General features: G+C 41.9%; 1 protein-coding gene across 1 annotated transcript in view; it reads left to right on the top strand.

Annotated features, from left to right (window-relative positions):
* The window catches only part of abcc4 (ATP binding cassette subfamily C member 4 (PEL blood group)), a 41,281-nt gene that overhangs the window by 16,767 nt on the left and 5,892 nt on the right, over window positions 1-18,622 (top strand). Inside the window, exons 9-29 of the mRNA XM_033615988.2 lie at window positions 308-415; window positions 1,733-1,822; window positions 2,004-2,195; window positions 4,491-4,585; window positions 5,103-5,189; window positions 5,935-6,031; window positions 7,177-7,371; window positions 7,811-7,948; window positions 8,116-8,153; window positions 8,279-8,382; window positions 8,479-8,625; window positions 10,034-10,113; window positions 12,214-12,364; window positions 12,514-12,633; window positions 12,736-12,846; window positions 13,442-13,542; window positions 13,765-13,956; window positions 14,047-14,202; window positions 14,583-14,672; window positions 15,387-15,559; window positions 16,036-16,141. Coding sequence (XP_033471879.1) covers window positions 308-415; window positions 1,733-1,822; window positions 2,004-2,195; window positions 4,491-4,585; window positions 5,103-5,189; window positions 5,935-6,031; window positions 7,177-7,371; window positions 7,811-7,948; window positions 8,116-8,153; window positions 8,279-8,382; window positions 8,479-8,625; window positions 10,034-10,113; window positions 12,214-12,364; window positions 12,514-12,633; window positions 12,736-12,846; window positions 13,442-13,542; window positions 13,765-13,956; window positions 14,047-14,202; window positions 14,583-14,672; window positions 15,387-15,559; window positions 16,036-16,141 — 2,571 coding nt within the window. The remainder of the gene's footprint in view (window positions 1-307; window positions 416-1,732; window positions 1,823-2,003; window positions 2,196-4,490; window positions 4,586-5,102; window positions 5,190-5,934; window positions 6,032-7,176; window positions 7,372-7,810; window positions 7,949-8,115; window positions 8,154-8,278; window positions 8,383-8,478; window positions 8,626-10,033; window positions 10,114-12,213; window positions 12,365-12,513; window positions 12,634-12,735; window positions 12,847-13,441; window positions 13,543-13,764; window positions 13,957-14,046; window positions 14,203-14,582; window positions 14,673-15,386; window positions 15,560-16,035; window positions 16,142-18,622) is intronic.

Genomic DNA, 18,622 nt, shown 5'->3' with positions numbered 1-18,622 from the left:
CATGGCATCATTTTGAAGGTCCAGCTCTGGAAAGCCACTATCTCTCTGCTTCTTTTTCTTTTTCTCAAAGATATGGTGAGCTTGAAATTTAATTTTAAAGCGGCAAAACTGGCAGTTATGAAACGTTACCTAATGATTTACCCGGCCACTGCAGCAAAAGACATCCTAAAACACACATTGATCACTTTTGTGCACATGGCACTTGTGAGGACAATAGTGGAAGCGATTTTGCAGATAATATGACTCAGGGTTTTTTGTTCAACCCTCAGAACTTGGCACTGACTCTGTTCTGTTTTTTATGGTGAAGGAGTTCTTACTGCTGGAAGAGATCACAAAGAGCCCAGCTGCAGTGCTACAGGATGAGAAGAAGGATGCTTCTGTGGAGCTCCAGGACCTGGTCTGCTACTGGGACAAGGTCAGATACCTTGTGCTCACTGGCGTACACATGAGGAATGCCTTGAGCCAATTCACTAGATTAAGCAAATCCAGGAATTTTCTTTGACCTTTTAGCACCAACTATTTTGCTTGTGTGCACAAACACTATGTAGAACTTTCAAAGACTGCTGGTATGTTGAAAAATGACACAAAGGTCAACATATATCTGTGTTGATTAATGGACTCTTGGTCGTTGTCTTCATTGAAAAAAGACCCTGGCATAAAAATACCATACTGGTCCAAATATTAGATGACATTAGATGAAGTACTTCCTTTGAACCATACTGTAAATGTCACATTTGTGGAACCTGTCTTTCAGTCACATACTGTACTTATCCACTCTGTTGTCAAGTTCTTTTTTCTCTGACAGCAATTTATAGACTGTCTCTTTAAGGGCTCATAATCTGTGTGACGGTGGCAGTTCTGGGCTACTTTACATTTGAGTCCCTTTTGTGTCTGTGGTCGATGGTCGAACACACTTTTGACTTTTAAAAATTGAATGAAATCCTTCTTGGCCCATGCTAGTAGGGCATATAGTTTTTTCCAAAATCCTAGGGTTTCCCACACATTGAGTCATTTAGGGTGGACCGCATGTATCAGCAGTTGACTTTTTGTTAATTCATACAGAAATAGAACAGCACTCTTGTTTCAGTGTTGTCTATTGTTTTTCCGGCCTATTTTAAATGAAACCGGCCACATTCTCATAGAAACCACACACCCCCGGTCCGGAACTGGGTCTAACTCGTGCAACAGCAGCTACAGAAAGTTGCCGTTATAGAGTTCCTCCTGCACTGTGTGTCCTCTGAATACAGAGAGGGAGCACAGAATGATCACAAAGGATAACACACAGACACACAGACACACACACACACACACACACACACACACACACACACACACACACACACACACAATCAATCCTGAAAGTCTGCTGATCCAGTGCAAACACTGATAACCCTGCTGACAAACAGACAAACATACACACAAACCAAAAACATGATGTCCTTTGTGGAGGCAATGATACAACCAGATATCTCGTCCATTCAAAAAGATTGTATGCGATGTTGTGAATACATAATTTTCTAGTATGTCTCATTTTCAAATATAAATTCCTGGAAAATATTGTTTTGTATTCGGGCCTGTATGGTGATCTAGGTGCTAATGCACTGTATAGTCTACAAATGAAACATTTTAAAAACAATATCCCCATCAAGCAGGTGATAAAGAGTTAATTGATATCTTGAATAAAAACCTGATTCATGTTGTAATGTTCAAATATGTTTTGTACCCCTGGCAGAATCTGGATGCTCCAACTCTGCAGAATCTCTCCTTCACTCTGAACTCAAATAAGCTGTTGGCTGTAATTGGACCAGTAGGAGCTGGAAAGGTCAGACATCACTCATGTCATCATTTCAGAGTCAGAAGGCTGATAGACTTGTTACTTGTAGTAGACACATGTATAAGAAAAATTGCTATAAGCTGGACACGTTCAGGTAGTTTGTGTACATTTTCTCCCACCATCAGTCAGCTTGTGTCTTACTTTCCTTTATGCCCACATGTCCATCCAGTCATCACTGCTGAGCACCATCCTGGGAGAGCTGCCGAATGAGAAGGGGGTGCTGAAGGTCAACGGTCAGCTGACCTACGCCGCCCAGCAGCCCTGGGTGTTCCCTGGTACCATCCGCAGTAACATCCTGTTTGGGAAAGAATTTAGCCCGCAGAAGTATGAGAGAGTCCTCCGAGCATGCGCTCTGAAGAGGGTGAGAAGTTGTTTAATTATTACATAATGTTGTATAAATTTACACCAAGAGCACATTACAGTTTAGATAAACGGATGACTCATTACATGCTAAAACTAAAAGGGCACTCAGACAGTATTGACCGCTGCCAAGGCCATATACCGTTTCATGTGGGGCGGCAGTAGCTCAGTCCATAGGGACTTGGGTTGGGAACTGGAGGATCCCCGTCCGGACCAAAATATGGAGCGTGGACTGGTAGCTGGAAAGGTGCCAGCTCACCTCCTGAACACTGCCGAGGTTCCCCTGAGCAAGGCACCAAACCCCTGAACCGCTCGGAGCGCCTGTCATGGGCAGCCCACTCTGACATCTCCCCACTTAGTGCATGTATAGGTCCAGTTTGTGCATGTGTGTGTTCGGACCTGTGTGTAATTGACAACAGAGTGAAAAATTGAATTTCCCCTCAGGGATTAATAAAGTATATAAAATTAAAAAAAAAATTTAAAAAAAATGTGGTTTTACGAAAGTGATAAATACAGCTTGTATCTGCCTCTTGATTTGGGCTGCTAACAGACTTAAATTTACTCAGACTCTCTTTAATGTATCTGACCTCACTAAACATTGACAAACCTGGAACTGTTGTTGTAAAACTGGTCACCAGCCAGCTCTGACTTATCTGGCTTATCAATCCTTGGGCAACCATAGTAGTAGTAACAACATCAACACATCCACAGTAGCATATTTACAGTAAAATCATATATTGCAAACCAGATGATGTCTTTTTTCATTCCAGCAAGACAGTATCAGGCCACATAGTAAGGAGTGCAGGAACTAGATTGACCCAACTGCATTGCAGACCTTCTGTGCCACTGAGTTGAAGATGTGTGTGAAGCAAACATACTTTAGAATATGCAGCTTCTTTGCAGCATCATTTGAAGCATTGTCAACTGTCATGGCTACATATGAGTCCAGACAGACCTGGATGTAAACTTTAACTGCAACCCGACTGGTTTGGATGGTATTCTAGTTTAAGCCAGTTTAAGCCATGCAGTCAGTTTGAGCTCAATCTGTTCATTGCTTGATTGGTGGATGAACGACTCAGACCTTAGTTTTAACATGTAACTGCACATCTTAAATTATGAGATTGCTGGTGGTGCTGCCTGCTACTCGCTATGATTGTACTAAACTGTTAGGATCTCCAGCCTGGCACGAGGAGAGGTCACTGAAGCTGTGTCCAGTGAATGAGTTACATGTGAGTCCTGTGACATAATGAATCCTTATTATCCAAATAAAAACCCCAGCTCTGACGCAGACAAGACACTCATCCTTGTCTTTGATTGGACCTTTTATGGTGTCAGTGTGTAATACACTCTCACACACACACACCCCAAATGAACACTATATCTTCACTTAATCTGTACCTCATCTAACCCTAACCCAGCATAAGCCAAGCCCATCTTTTTATCTGCCGTCACAAAATACTCCTGGCAGTATTCATGTCAGAGCAGCAATATGCTGACTCACTGTGTATTCACATGCACTTTGGTAACTGTGCTACTGTCAGCTTGTGTCATTTTTTTTTACTTTGAAACAGCTTGGATCCTTTTATCGCCTTGAGGGATGAAGTGAAAATGGGGCAAAGGTTGATTTGAACCTCAGAAACCTGCTTTCTTGGCCCTTTATAAACTTCTCAGGGTTTCTAACTGTGTTCATGTGTGTTATTCTTAGTCCCATGATACTGTATAAGTTAGCTGACATTATATAAACCTATTAACTCATGCTTGGTAAAATAATATTGGTAGAAGGGAAAATAATATTTGGCCCAAATGTCCACATGTTCTTATGAAGATTAACTTCCAGCTAAAAAGTTGCCCAAACTTGTGCATTGACATCACTCTTATCTTAGCAGCATGCCTTCATCAGGCTGATAAAACAGTCAGAGAATGGTGGAAAGGACCCACAGAGGAAACAACATTCTCACCTCCCACTTCTTTTGTGTGAAAACACAGTCTTCCAGGGAAAGTGATGTGTGCAGGCTCTTTCTGCACATGTTCCGACATCACATCACTGGAGGGTCAGGCCCAACAGTCCCTGATTTTCTACCTCTTAATTGTGCAAGGTTGTATATAACAGCTGTGTCTTTTCCCGAGCCTGGTCATCATTGCTCTTGGATCCAGATCAAGCAAAGCAACTTCATTGTTTTGTTCTGCTCAGTATTGCTACAGAAATGACAACTAGTAGTAGTGTCTGTATGTTATATACTCACTCCACACACTCCTCTGTTCCACATTAATGATATTATTGTGTCTGTTTGTGCAGGACATGGAGCTGCTGCCTGACGGAGACCTGACACTGATCGGGGACAGAGGCGCCACACTCAGTGGGGGACAGAAAGCTCGTGTCAACCTGGCAAGGTAAGAGGACAGTCTAAATTCTTACTGTATATTATAATTAGATAAATTGTTTGTCCTGGACAAAGTGTGCAAAGTTGATGTCAAGATAATGTTTGTATTTTTTATGTCAAGATAAATGAGATATTTCCACCAGTGTTTTTCTCAAGATGAAAAGAGCATTGATACATTAAACACACATATTTGCGTCTTGAAGGACTATTTGATAATATATTTATAAATATATAGTTAACAAATGTGTGATATAGGGGCGTCGGTGGCTTAGTGGTAGAGCTGCAGCAACAGCCATGTACATGGGGCCATGTACATGGCTGTTGCTGCAGCGGCCCGGGGTCGACTCCAGCCTGTGGCCCTTTGCTGCATGTCTCTCCCTCTCTCTGTCCCCCTTTCACACTTCACTATCCTATCAATTAAAGGCAAAAAATATCTTAAAAAAAACAACAACAAAAAACAAATGTGTGATATAATGTACACTAAGCATGCCGTCAGTACATGCTAACAAAATGATGTGTGGTTTCAGGGCCGTGTATCAGGATGCAGACATCTACCTCCTGGATGATCCTCTGAGTGCTGTGGACGCTGAAGTTGGAAGACACCTCTTTGAGCAGTGAGTGATTTCCAAATTGAAGTGTTCCTCCTCTCACTGTATGTGAACCTTCCAGGTTGTCAGGTCTATGTGCTTGTGTAACCACCATACGTCTACATGCTGTAGTAGGCGCACATTAGAGCAGCAGGTTAAGCTCTCAAACACAGCACTGGGGATTTATTTTACCATGAGACAGAAAAAATAGTGTTCTGGCCAACACCCTCTGGTGGAGAGAGCTTCAAAGCTGCAGCGGAAAGCCTTCAGGGACAGATCACAGCAGGAGAAAGTTGCTGTAAAAAGAGTGGTGGGAATTTATCTGCCATTTTACTGGTCTCCCCTGTATAGTTTACACTGATTGATATCCGCTAGTTGTTGTAGGTAGGTTGTTGTAGGTTATTGAGCCACGTTCCTTTGCGACAAAATGACACTCGTGTAAGAAGAGACAGAGATTAAGAAAAGGTTCACAGTGTTTGAAATGCCTGAACCAAAGCAGAGTCAGGAAAAGGTGCGGTGCTGCTAGTGTCAGGCAGACAATTGAAGTTGGCCCTACTCTTCCTGTTACACTCTTCCGCTTGGATAACACAGTCCCACTGACAGTGCCTAACAACTGTAACTAGGAGTAGGCACACACACACATACAGTGATTCTACTTAGGATTTGTTTTCTGTCTAGTTGTAACACAACTTGCTGCTCTGTTAATAAGACATAAAATATGTGCATTCGCACTAAAATCTGACCTGATCTTCACTGTATGTCCATTATTCAGGTGTATTTGTGGCATGCTGAAGAACAAGCCTCGTATCCTGGTTACCCACCAGCTGCAGTACCTGAAGACAGCTGATGAGATTATCGTCCTCAAGGAGGTTGGTGCCTGTTCAGATTAAATTATTCCCTGTGTTCCCAAACTTTCTATGTACAGTAAGCTTGGTTGGTATCTGTTTTTTCATACCTTCCTTCTTAAACGCCACCCCCAACTGGCAAGTTTGCTACGTTCCACAAGCTCTGTTAGCTTTTTCAGACTAATTAAGCAATATAAACTCAGAAAGTGTCAAGAAAGGCAATATTCTTACACTGTCTCCTTGTTAAACAGAAATACAACCATACACCTTCTGAATTCAAGTTTCTCTCTTACACCCAACTAAGACTAACGTTAGCTTGTTGCCTTGTTAACTCAGTCATAGAACACACTTCATTCAAATTCAACAGAAACAAAATAAATCTCATTAAAACCATCTCCGGTTTGGTTAAAATAAACCCTTAATTCACTGAGTTAGATCTGAAAATATGCTGTGTTTCCCTAGTTTATCTCTGCTGTTGCTAGTTGGTTGTCAACAGTCCTGTAATGTTAACCCCACCTCTCACAGTTGCCATTTTTTCCAGCTCAGCTGCACCGTAGAGACTGACCTCTGGTGGCGAATGCTGTGCACTGTTTACAATACGTCACCTCAGTATAGCCCCTCCATTTGAGTTTTATAGGAAGAGCCTCATGGTATTGAAAATCATCATCATTCATGCTACAGCTGTCCTATCAAATAAAAGCAATAAGCCCCAAAAATATCTTTAAAAAAAGGAAAAGAAAAGAAAGAAAATCATATTGGCAGGATTTTTAAATATCCTGGTACACTGTCTTTAAATATATGGAAATCAACTAACTAAATTTAGTCATTAAAACATGAAATAGAGCAAAATATAAATCTATGTTCACTTCACTTTATCAGTGTGACCTTAGCCACACTCCTGGTAATGTTTGTAGAAGAGAGGAATGTTGTTCCTTACAACAACGTAATGAACATTAACAGCCTGTTCAGGTCACGAGCAGGACTGCACACTGTTTGTGTTTTTTTAAAGGTTAGCACCAGCATCCTAGACTGATGAAATGTATTCACCATAAACTTGTCAAAGTGTGTGTATACATGGTGAGATAGTGTTTATGTGTTGGCAGTGGTAATGTGAACACAAGTGCAGATATGTAGAGTATCCTAACTGTGAGTGTGTGTCCACATGTCAGGGTCACATGGTGGCAAAGGGGACATATGCAGAGCTGCAGCGGTCTGGACTGGACTTTACCTCCCTGCTGAAGGAGGAGGAGGAGCAACCGCAGCCTCCTCAAGACATCATCACCAGGTGCAGAACTCTGTCCCAGAACTCCGTCCTCTCACAGACCTCCTCTGTGCACTCGGTCAAAGATGGAGACCATTTACCGGTTTGTACATCATTTTCCATCTCTCTTTGTTTGTCTAACACAAACTACAGGTGACACAGGATCAGCAACTGGCCTTTGTTCAAAATGAATGAACACCATGTCTTAATTTGTCCAGAGGAGGGCAGTGCTGCTCAGTTTATAATGGCTGCTGTTGAAAGGGTATATATACTTGTATGGGCAGTTAGTGCAACCTACGCTCAGTCACCACTGTGTTACCTCATTCAGTGATAGATGATGATGTAATGGACATTTATTTCAATGAAAATCTTTGAGATTATTACCTTAAATATGACATTTTTCTCATGTGTTTGCATTGGACAGTATCTTCCTAAATAGGGTCAGTTGCTCTGACTAAAATGTTACTCTGCCTTTTTCATTATTGAGTGTGGTTTGTAATTTATTAAACTGTGCACTGTGATCATGATGTTTCTCCATGCAGGCAGAGCCAGTGCAGACAGTAGCAGAGGAGAATCGTGCTCAGGGAACCATTAAAGTGAGTCTGTACGTCAAATACCTGAAAGCTGGAGCCAACGTGGTGGTTCTGCTGGTGGTCATACTCATGAACATTCTGGCTCAGGTATGTGAGAAGCCTACGGAAGGGCAATACTATTAATAATAACAATGATAATAATAATAATAATAATGACTCTAAAAAAAGTTAATTTCACTTTCTACAGTGAGAAACAATGTGGGAAAGTTTAACTGTTAGGAACACTAACCAATAATCCATCCTCTCTCTTCTAGGTAGCATATATCATGCAGGACTGGTGGCTGGCTCACTGGTAAGTATGAAACGAAAACCTGTTGTACACTAATCCCCATATTAGCGTGTTCCTCACAGGTCTCTGCCTTTGATTAATTTATTGACGTTCTTCTTGTGTAACTCTGTAATATTTTGACTGTTCAGGGCTGATGAGCAAGAGAAGCTGAGCGCCAACAGCACTGTCACCCAAAACGGAGTAAATGTCACGGCAGAGCTGGACAGAGATTTCTACCTGGGGGTTTATGGAGGTAATCTAAAATGACGTACTGTCATCTCTTCCTGCACTTTATGTACTGTGTTCTTTTTCAGTGGAGAAAAGAATATTCCTCTGCTTGTGTCCACAGCTTTGACTGCAGCCACCATCATTTTTGGCTTCATCAGGAATATTTCCCTGTTCCATGTGCTGGTGAGGTGTACACAGACTCTGCACAACCGCATGTTCAACGCCATACTCCGAACACATGTGCGCTTTTTTGACATCAACCCTATTGGTAAGCAAAGGTTTTAACATTACCTCTAATTAATAAATAAATATCTTGGTAATATTTTGGGCATTAGTTGAAAGAATGCATAGTGACTTAAAGGGATAGTTTAGGTTTTTTGAAGTGGGGTAGCATGTAAATAAAGAACTATCCAAAACAAGGCTGAACCGTTGATGTAGAGGGCTTGTAATTTGAACCAGGAGGTCACAGACTCGGCTTCACTGTTGTGGTGCAGTCCAAAATTTCGCATAAATACATCTTGAAATGAAAAACAATACAGCAGACACAACCTGCTTTCTCTGGAGCTGTACCCACTGATCATTTAATACAACTCTCCTCTTTAGCTGGAGTCAGTGATGTATGTAGTTTGTAAAATGTCCTATGGCTGCCAAGTTATCAGCCAAACCATTTAATTGGTCAACATCAAGTAGGGGTTGTTACAAAGGTGGTGGCATCTGTTCAGAAGTCTTACTCCTGCCTTCTCCTCAACGATGTCAAACAGACATAGCTCTTCCTCAAACAAACTGATGATGTGATCTTCCCTCTTCTCCGCCCAAAGCTGCCATTCCCACAGTTGCTGGCTAGTTAGGTATCTAGCTTGCTAATTCCACCATGCTTTTATGGTAATGTTACAGTGGCTACAGGAAATTAGCCGTACAAAGCTGTCACTCACCTGACGATAGCAGTGCGCTCTCCTTTGCTGTGACAAGAGTTTGAATGAAGCATTAAGTTGTTAAATTTATACTCTTGTAGTTGCTGGCTAGTGAGTTCTTTAGCCAACTAATTCCACTATGCTATCATGCGACACTGGTTACAGAAAATGAGGATTACTGAAATACATTTTGCTGCTGCCCCTTGTTCACAGCAGTACGTTGTTTAGCTTCCGTGGTGGTACTTCTGCGGCCACGGAAGCTAAAGCCTGCCGCCAGCCTGATTCTCTAAACATGCTGAGCATCATATTATGGTTAAGTACCTTACAACCCCACTTCAAAAGATCTGAACTATCCCTATCCCACTAGAATTCCTGTCTGTCATTTGTAAGGAAATTATGTCTACTCTTTTATAATCTTTGAGTGACATGTATTTGATTGGTGTTTCAGAAAAGAATGTTAATTGCTGAAAGGCAAAAATCCATTACATCAAGTACAGTAGCTCTTGGCATTTAGCTTTGAAGTAAAATTGGGGAGTTGTTGCAACTTGTCAGAACCCTGCCAAGCTTTAAGACAGCTCAGGTGCTCCAAAAATGACATCCATACAAGATGTAACAGAGCCTTACAAAACTGTGTGAGGGGAAACCACATGACTAAAAAGATGTGACAGCACTTCAGTCAGATTCTCCTCATAACTATAAATTAGCAAATTAAATGTTATGGTAGCTCAAGTTGTTATTAAGATATTCTCTATATTATCTCCTCAGGAAGAGTCCTGAACAGGTTTTCAAAGGATATTGGCCAACTGGATTCTAGCATGCCGTGGACTTTTGTGGACTTCGTTCAGGTAAGCAGAGATGACACAGCAGCTCATGAGAGCCTCAAAACTGAGGCTAGATGGTTGATTAATACTAACAACCACAGAAGGTATCGGCCATTCATTATATCAGTGTAATTTGTGTAGGACTTTACGGTTAAGTTTAAGAACATTGCGTACAAGACTCACAGAAATAGCTGAATACAATGTCATCCTCCTGATAAATGATGAAAGTGATGAGAATGTTTATTGGGAGACTGACCGGTGAGAAGTGGAGAGAGTATCTTGCTCTCACATTGGTGTTTAATTAATGCTTGAACAGCAAAATACATTTTTAGGTCCATCACTGGTGCAGCCTGAGAGAGAACGGAAACATTTTCTATGCCTCCACACTGACAACAGACATGACAGGAGGCATTATGTTTTGGGTTGTCCGTCCATCTGTCTGTCCCAGATATCTCAGGAATGGCTTGAGGAAATCTCCTCAAATTTGGCACAAACATCCACTTGGACTCAAGGATGAACTTATTATATTTTGGTGGTCAGAGGTCAATTTCACTGTGACATCATACTGTTCTGCTAAAACACTTGTCTGGCCACTATTCAGCACCATAACTCAGGAACAAAGTTGAGCAAGTGGATGGATACCAATCTCGAAATCCATTAGCTACTGTTCTGATAATCCTCGTGGTGCGAGGCCAATATTTCAGGCTGATGTGGTGTAGCCTGCAGCTATCTGAGCCAAGACTTCTCCTCTGTGTGCCAATCATTTCATTGCATTTAAATTTAGAAGAAGCTAGTAGGGGTGGGAATCACCAGAGGATCCATGATACGATACTGTCACAATAGTAAAGTCATGATACAGTATAATTGCGATAAAATATATTGTGATATATTACCTTTTCTCAACTGTAAATTATGTCGCCAGAGGAAAAATTGGTCAACATCTGTTTTATCTAACAAGATAAAGTTTTCAGTCTGTTCATCTCACTTCAGCCATTTTATTTTTGCAGCAAAATGTATCTAGTGAACTGAAAAAGCAATTAATAACATTATTCTAGTAGGCTGCCAAAGTTTAATTTGTAATATATAATAATTTATATAATAAAAAATCAATACTTGGCACTGTGTGACGATACGATGTTGCTCCACAGCAGTATTGCGATGCTATGCTGTATTGATTCCCCACCCCCACCTCTAAAAGCTAATACAAAGCTTACCTGTTGTCAGCAGATAGCCAGCGCATACGAGATTGCACTTTGACCAATGCATTCTGCCTCTCCACATGCACTTTAAATGTGATCGGTCAACACGACTCACTCTACAATTGGAAAACATAACACTTGTTGATACCAAATCTGGTCCCGTCGCCTAGAGATTCTGCATGTATATGCGTGTTTAAAGAGATTAGTTAGATACTAAATTGGTGACACTAATCTTGTATGCCGACCATGAAAACATGGTGATTGTGTAGATCTTCTGTGCTGCAGGGTTGTAGATAATACAAATCTTCAACTGCAATGACACTGATGTGTCTGAATGTCTTATGTTTTGAACTCACAGCTGGCTCACTCATGAGGTGCCAAATATTACATAAACCCTGAGGCCTCTGCCGTACAGGTAGGCCTGTGTATTGCAAGAATCTGGTGATATCATAGGAATCAAGATACTGGGGTTGTAATTCAATATGTGGCGATACTGTAAACAAGGCCATATATTGAGATGTTTTATTTAATTTGAGGAAACTGTCATAGTATAATGAAAGGAGCACCATATGCATAAAATGAGGGTTACTTTTTTATTTTTTTTTTCTATGCCATCACAACAGTGGGATCTGCATTTGTATGTATTACATTCCCTTTAACACATTAGCACTAAGCTGTTACGTTGTAGTTGAAGAATCAAATGACTGAATATAGATTATAACACGCAACCTCAAACGGCCTCATTACAATCACTAGTTCATTCTCTCTCCTGTTTTTATGTCAGGTCAGATGTATGAACACTAAAGCAGCATTTATCAGAGGGTTGATCAGTTGAACATAACAATTCAGCATGTATGTCACACAGTGATCAGTTAACAAGCAGATTTTAGATGTGAAGTATTTTTTGTGTTTTCTCTCTGAGCAGGTGTTCCTGCAGATTCTTGGGGTGATCGCTGTGGCAGTGTCTATAATCCCCTGGATCCTAATTCCTGTGGTCCCCCTCCTCCTCGTCTTTCTCTACCTACGTCGCTATTTCCTGCAGACCTCCAGAGACATCAAACGCCTCGAGTCCACCAGTGAGTTTCCCACTGTGTGTTTCACCGTCAGTTTTAGGCTGGGCACTTGTGAGATTTGTTAAAGCGAGCGACAATGCCCATATCGTGTATGTGTTTGTGCTGTATATTAGTGAGTTGAAATTCATTTGTTTTTTTTATCCCTCCCGCAGCTCGGAGTCCAGTGTTCTCCCACCTGTCATCGTCTCTTCAGGGCCTGTGGACGATCCGAGCCTTTGGAGCAGAGGAGAGGTTCCAGAAAGCCTTCGATGCTCATCAGGACCTGCACTCAGGTTCCCCTCAGCCTCCCCTCAGCCTCCGAGTCACTGCTCATCAGTATGAAGCTTCAGCTGTGTCGCTCCAATGAAAATAACATATTTCTTTGTCATGAACAGAGGCCTGGTTTCTGTTCCTGACCACTTCTCGCTGGTTTGCTGTCCGTCTTGACGGCATCTGTTCCATCTTTGTTACCGTCACCACCTTTGGCTGCCTGCTGCTCAGAGACCGTAAGGATGACTTGTGATCTTTTAAGATAAACTCTGACTTTGTACCGCTCTCAGAGTCAGAAATGTTTAAATCCTAGACAGTGATGTTTTGTTAAATGAGCTGTATGTGACATTTAGAGTGTATGTATGACTCAGAGTTTGGGAAGGGATTGTCTGCACACAGCTCTCACCATGGAGTTGGCTGAGCTGGCTGTTAGCAGCTAACAGCGCTTGCAACAGCAACTGCCCTGACAGAGCAAACACTATTACCCTGAAGGGAACCACACAGTGGGTGCTACGCTTCTGCGACAACCGCGTCCCAATATTAGCAGTAAACGCCAAAAAAGTGTAGTGCAGAGCGGCACTGATTAGCTAGCCAGTGGGACACACTCTCAGCTCTTCACATGCACATGTGGCCGGACCATGTACTGCGACAAAGAACTGAGAAGCTTGGAATACAAAAAGAAGCATGCCTTCATCTCCACTATACTCCACCATATCTTTACATAGCAAATGGCTGCTATATTAATACTCTGAATGTTGCATACAGTTCCTTTATAAGAACGAGTGTCCACTGTTGCAATAAAACATGAAATGTCTTTCCTGGTTCTGTTAGAGCTGGACGCCGGCTCTGTTGGTCTGGCTCTGAGCTACTCTGTCACACTGATGGGAATGTTCCAGTGGGGTGTCAGGCAGAGTGCAGAGGTGGAGAACATGGTAAGATGTTTGGTTTGTCTGTGACTTCATTTACAACTTGTATTTTTAGTGACTATATCTGCAATTTTTAGGTGTAGGTGAGTTGGCCTTTGCAGTACACATCTCATGGCTTTGGGGTCCAAATATCCAAAAATGTTATTTGTGAAGTCGTTATTCACATTTGGTGCTTTGATTTTATTGTCTGTCATGTCTGTAAGTCACCTGCATCTCCACTGTCTTCAGATGACATCAGTGGAGAGGGTGGTGGAGTACACTGAGCTGGAGAGTGAAGCACCCTGGGAAACCCAGAAGCGCCCTCCTCCCGACTGGCCCAGCAAAGGCCTGGTGACCTTCGACAGGGTCAGCTTCTCCTACAGCAGCGACGGACCACTGGTGCTGCAGAACCTGAAAGCAATGTTCCAACCCAAAGAGAAGGTCAGACATCTTCAGAGGCCTGAATACTGTTCATTTCACATCACATTAAATGTGAGCGGACATGTTTGATTCTTCTGTCCTGTGTGTCAGGTTGGTATTGTGGGAAGAACAGGTGCTGGAAAAAGCTCTCTGGTCTCAGCTCTCTTCCGCCTGGCAGAGCCTCAGGGGAAGATCTATATCGACGGCGTGGTGACGTCTGAGATCGGCCTCCACGACCTGCGCCAGAGAATGTCCATCATCCCTCAGGTACACATCAGCTGACCACCACTTGGTGTGTGTTTAACGACACATGCAGAGAGCACAAGACCAGCGATGGGCTCATTTTATGATTTTGACAGTGAGGAGACTGAATCTGTATACTCCGAACAGAGTCATCTGTCTATATTGTGAGATGTGGGGTGTAAAGGACTTTGGTGCAGTATCTGAGGGTGTGTTGTAATTGGCCGGGCTGGGTCCTATTTTCTTTTAGTGTTAAATCACATATTGTAGGAGACCCCAGGTCCAAGTCCTTAACTCAGAGCTGGTGGCACTTTCTTGCAGTGATGGCCTGCTAACAGGTCAGGGGAGAGGTGTGATCTCTGAGACTTGGGTGCAGTTAAGTCAGCTGACTCAATGTTTTTTTCCAGGACCCGGTGCTGTTTACAGGCGCCATGAGGAAGAACTTGGACCCTTTCAATCAGCACACTGATGAAGACCTGTGGAAGGCTCTGGAGGAGGTTAGTAGCACACTCTAAGGCTGGTGCACCAACCAAGATTAAATCCTTGTTTAACTTTAAATTTAGCTGCACTAAACTCAAATTTAAAGCTTTTTAATCGCTACTTCTATCACACTGAAACATTAACTCCAATTTGAAATGTGATCCAGTATAAACTTAAAACTTAGACGTGAGTTACTTAGTGATGTGCTCCCTGCTTCTCTCCTTAAGAGGAAAGGACAGCCCAAGCAGGAAGGCAAGAGGGCTGTCACACATTGTATACTGTGACTTCTTAAATTTTTTATACATACTATATAATGACTTTTTAATTTTATTTCAACATACTATGCTGACTTCTTTAAATTATTACAACATACCAAACTTTTTTTGCTTACCACACTATGACGTATTTAAATTTTTTTGACATACTGTACCATGAATTTACATACATACTTAACTTTTTTTTTCAACATACTTTACTGCCACTTCTTCAACTTTTAACACCTTACTATAAGTTTTATTTGCATACTATACCATGACTTCTTTCAACTTTTTTTTCCACATGCTATGAGTTGTTTTTTATTAGTTTACTTTAAACCTAGTCTTGCTAAACTCTGATTATAGCTAATCTTAGATGAAAATCATTTCTTGTTGGTGCAAGCCAGCCTAAGAGTTGACTTTCTAGCTCCTGTTGTTGCATGCCTCAGGCAAACACTCACGCTGTGTCCCCCACAGGTGCAGCTGAAGTCTGTTGTGGAGGAGCTGCCTGGGAAGTTGGAGACAGTTTTAGCCGAGTCAGGCTCCAACTTCAGCGTGGGCCAGAGGCAGCTGGTGTGTCTGGCCAGAGCCATCCTGAGGAAGAACCGCATCCTCGTCATCGATGAAGCCACTGCTAATGTGGACCCCAGGTACTGCTGACACAGCTCACCTCTTTGGCAGTCATTGGAAAGAGTGAAAAATTTGTGTGGTAGTACTGTTTTTTTCCCCTCCTTTTCTCCTCCTTATTTGCGAGAAAGTAAATTAATACATAGTGGACCTCATGACATACTTGCTTCTTATGTCATCGTTCAGATACTTGTGTTCTCAGTGTGTCCCCAGTGTGAACGCTTTGGAGACACTCAGGGAAATGTTTAAGATCAGAGCAGAAAAAGCTCTTAGTTTGTCTTCAAAGCCTGAATTTAATGAAATTCTTACAGGGATTTCATCTGATAATGATAAACTGTTTCAAAACATTGAGAGAACAGTTTCAAATTCCTACTGCAGCAGTTCTAAACACATCATGTTAACACAGGTGTTGTTTTCTTATCAAAGATTTTATTCGTTTTATTTGTGGCTCAGGTGGTAAAATGCATTTCTTTAATGTGTGTACTGTGTCTCTCTGCAGGACAGATGAACTGATCCAGAAAACCATACGGGAAAAGTTCAGTGAGTGCACCGTGCTGACCATCGCTCATCGTCTGAACACCATCATAGACAGCGACAGGATACTGGTGAGTCCTCTTACAGATTCTAGAAAGCGTCCTCTGTGGGGTATGTGACACTGGTGGGAAACCGTTGACATCCCTACTTCCATGTAAGGTCATATTTATTCTGGACAGGTGTATTAGACTGCTTAAGGTTAAATGAGGTGAACCTAATAATAAATTGACAGCTGAGTGTCAGATTCAACCCCTCAGACTGTACCTAACTATATAATAGTTTTTATTTTCTGCCCTGTCTACATTCACACCTTTAAATGGTGTCTAGGAAAATGGCAGCAGTTGTCACCACCTACAAGCAGAGAAGGTAATAGCTGCTGCAAGATTAGCTCCTTTTCCACCAATGTTTCCAGGAACTTTAGAAACATTTTATTCATGGTAATCTGTGTGGTTTGCTTTTTCACCACACCACAAAGTTTTGGAAGATTTATTCAAATTAGCGTGACGACGTAGATGATTCGGCGTGTGTCCTGCATTTGGCTCCGCCAGCTTATTGGCTGGTAACATGGCAACATTAGTGCTGGTAGAGTTTGGGCTGCATGTCTCAGCCAGCAGCTAAGATTAAAAATATTTTAAGATAAGTGTCAATCTAAGTTAGTCTACATACAGACAGCTGTCATTTGTATTGGTAACAATTCGCTATCAGCCGAACTAGCGTGCTGTCCTTGTGTAAGACATAACGTTAGTGTCAGTGGATGAGAGACTGTGGACGGAGCATAATGAATATCGCTATCTAGATGGTTACATGTTCATGCTTGCTGAACACATGTATTGGCTTCTTACTTGCTAAGGTTTAATGTCACTTACAGTAATGAGTGTAGCTGCCGTCAACTCAAGTCATTTTTCAGTTATCTTCACTTTGTTTCAAATGCGGCCGCTCGGCTGTTCACCGGTTACCGTGTCGTGGAGGCGTGTGTGTATGTGGAGGAGTTCAGCGCCGGCACAAAAGAACCAATACTGTCAGCACTTATCAATACTACGGTCTTTGATCATTTAGCCTCGGGGCTAATTTAGTACCAGGTTTCGGTACCCATCCTTAATCAAAACACAAACAAAGTGGAGCTTGTCAAAATGAAATAAAGTTTGCAGCGGCTGCCGTGACAGGAAGTGCGGAACGCTGCAAGTGTGTGTTCCACCAATCAGCGTTCTTAGGCACACAGCCCCGCCCCTCAAGAGTTCCAGGTAATCTGAAAAGTCCTACGCCCCTACAAGGTACCTTTTTCTGGGTAAGTTTGTGGTTGAGGGAAAGTTTTTTCCCTGGGTAATTTCAGTGGAAACGCGCTGAGGTTTTTCAAAATTCCAGGTAATTGATAAAAGAAAAGGGGCTATTGGTACCACTCATCATATCTGTGCATTAAATATGAAACTAGAGCCGCGAGTAGGTTAGTTTAGCATAAAGATTGGAAGCAGGGGGAAAGAGCCAGCCTTGCTCACACCTATCGCACCTCTGCAGCTAACTTATGAACATGTTATTTTGTCTCTGTTTTATCAGTACACTAATAGATTAGAAGTGAGAGGCTGATGCTTTTGGGGAGAGTGATGCGCTGGAGCTGTTTCTTTGTTATTAACTCCTGATTGCAGTGAGCAGTGGCCTTGTGCTCACTGACTGCATTCTCACTCGTCAGAAAGACAATTCAGTATATCCACAATATATTTCTAGTAGAAATTGTATGTCAAGGTATCAACAACTTTGTTTGTACAATTTAAAACTAAACATCAAAACTGAAAAAACATTCAATGACTTTTTTAATGGCATACTACACTGACAGATGTGGACAAACCCTGAACTGAAAAGTCAGCATTTTGTTCTTATACAAGGAATTTATTTGGAAGTTGCTTGTAGTTTTGAACTGTAGCTCAATGAAATAAACTGATGCTTCTCATGAACACAAGTAGAATGAAAGGATTGTGTCCTATATCAAATAAATCACAGACTACATGAGAGTTTGTGTTAGATTCCAATTGGGGCTCAATAAACATCGAACGCCTCGTCTAACGGTTTAAGAGAAAATCCTCAAGGAGGAGTCTTAAGCGTGTCTCTAGCTCATTAGGTCAGGGAGCTAGAGGACTAGTTTTAAGTTTAGAGAATCAGAGTTCAATTCTCAGGTGAACAATCAGTCTGTTTTGAAAGCTGATGTCAGAAGAAAGTTAAAAGTTTTATGGAACACAGACTAAGTGTGTCTGGACTGATAGCTCAGGCTGTGAGAGAACTGGCTGGAAATCCAGAATGTGTTGGTTTGGTCTGGTGAATTTTAAAGGCTGCCGTTCAGAGGAGAGAGTGAAAGGCTTTGTGAAACACAGAGGAAGTGTGAGGTGGAATAGCTCAGGCTGTAAAAGAGCTGCTTGAGGAGCATGAGGTTGATGGTTTGATCCTTATCCAGGGCAGGTGAATTTTCAAGTCCAACACCCAAATGAAAAGGTTAAATGCGCCCTGAGAAAAAGTTTCTTTATAGCAGCAGCTTAATTCAGTGGTTAAGGCTACTACCCTTGGCA

Source organism: Epinephelus lanceolatus, chromosome 24, assembly GCF_041903045.1.
Source record: "Epinephelus lanceolatus isolate andai-2023 chromosome 24, ASM4190304v1, whole genome shotgun sequence".
Lineage (NCBI taxonomy): Eukaryota > Metazoa > Chordata > Actinopteri > Perciformes > Serranidae > Epinephelus > Epinephelus lanceolatus.
The sequence above is the reverse complement of the archived record's forward strand: the minus strand, read 5'-3'. Positions and strand labels throughout refer to the sequence as shown.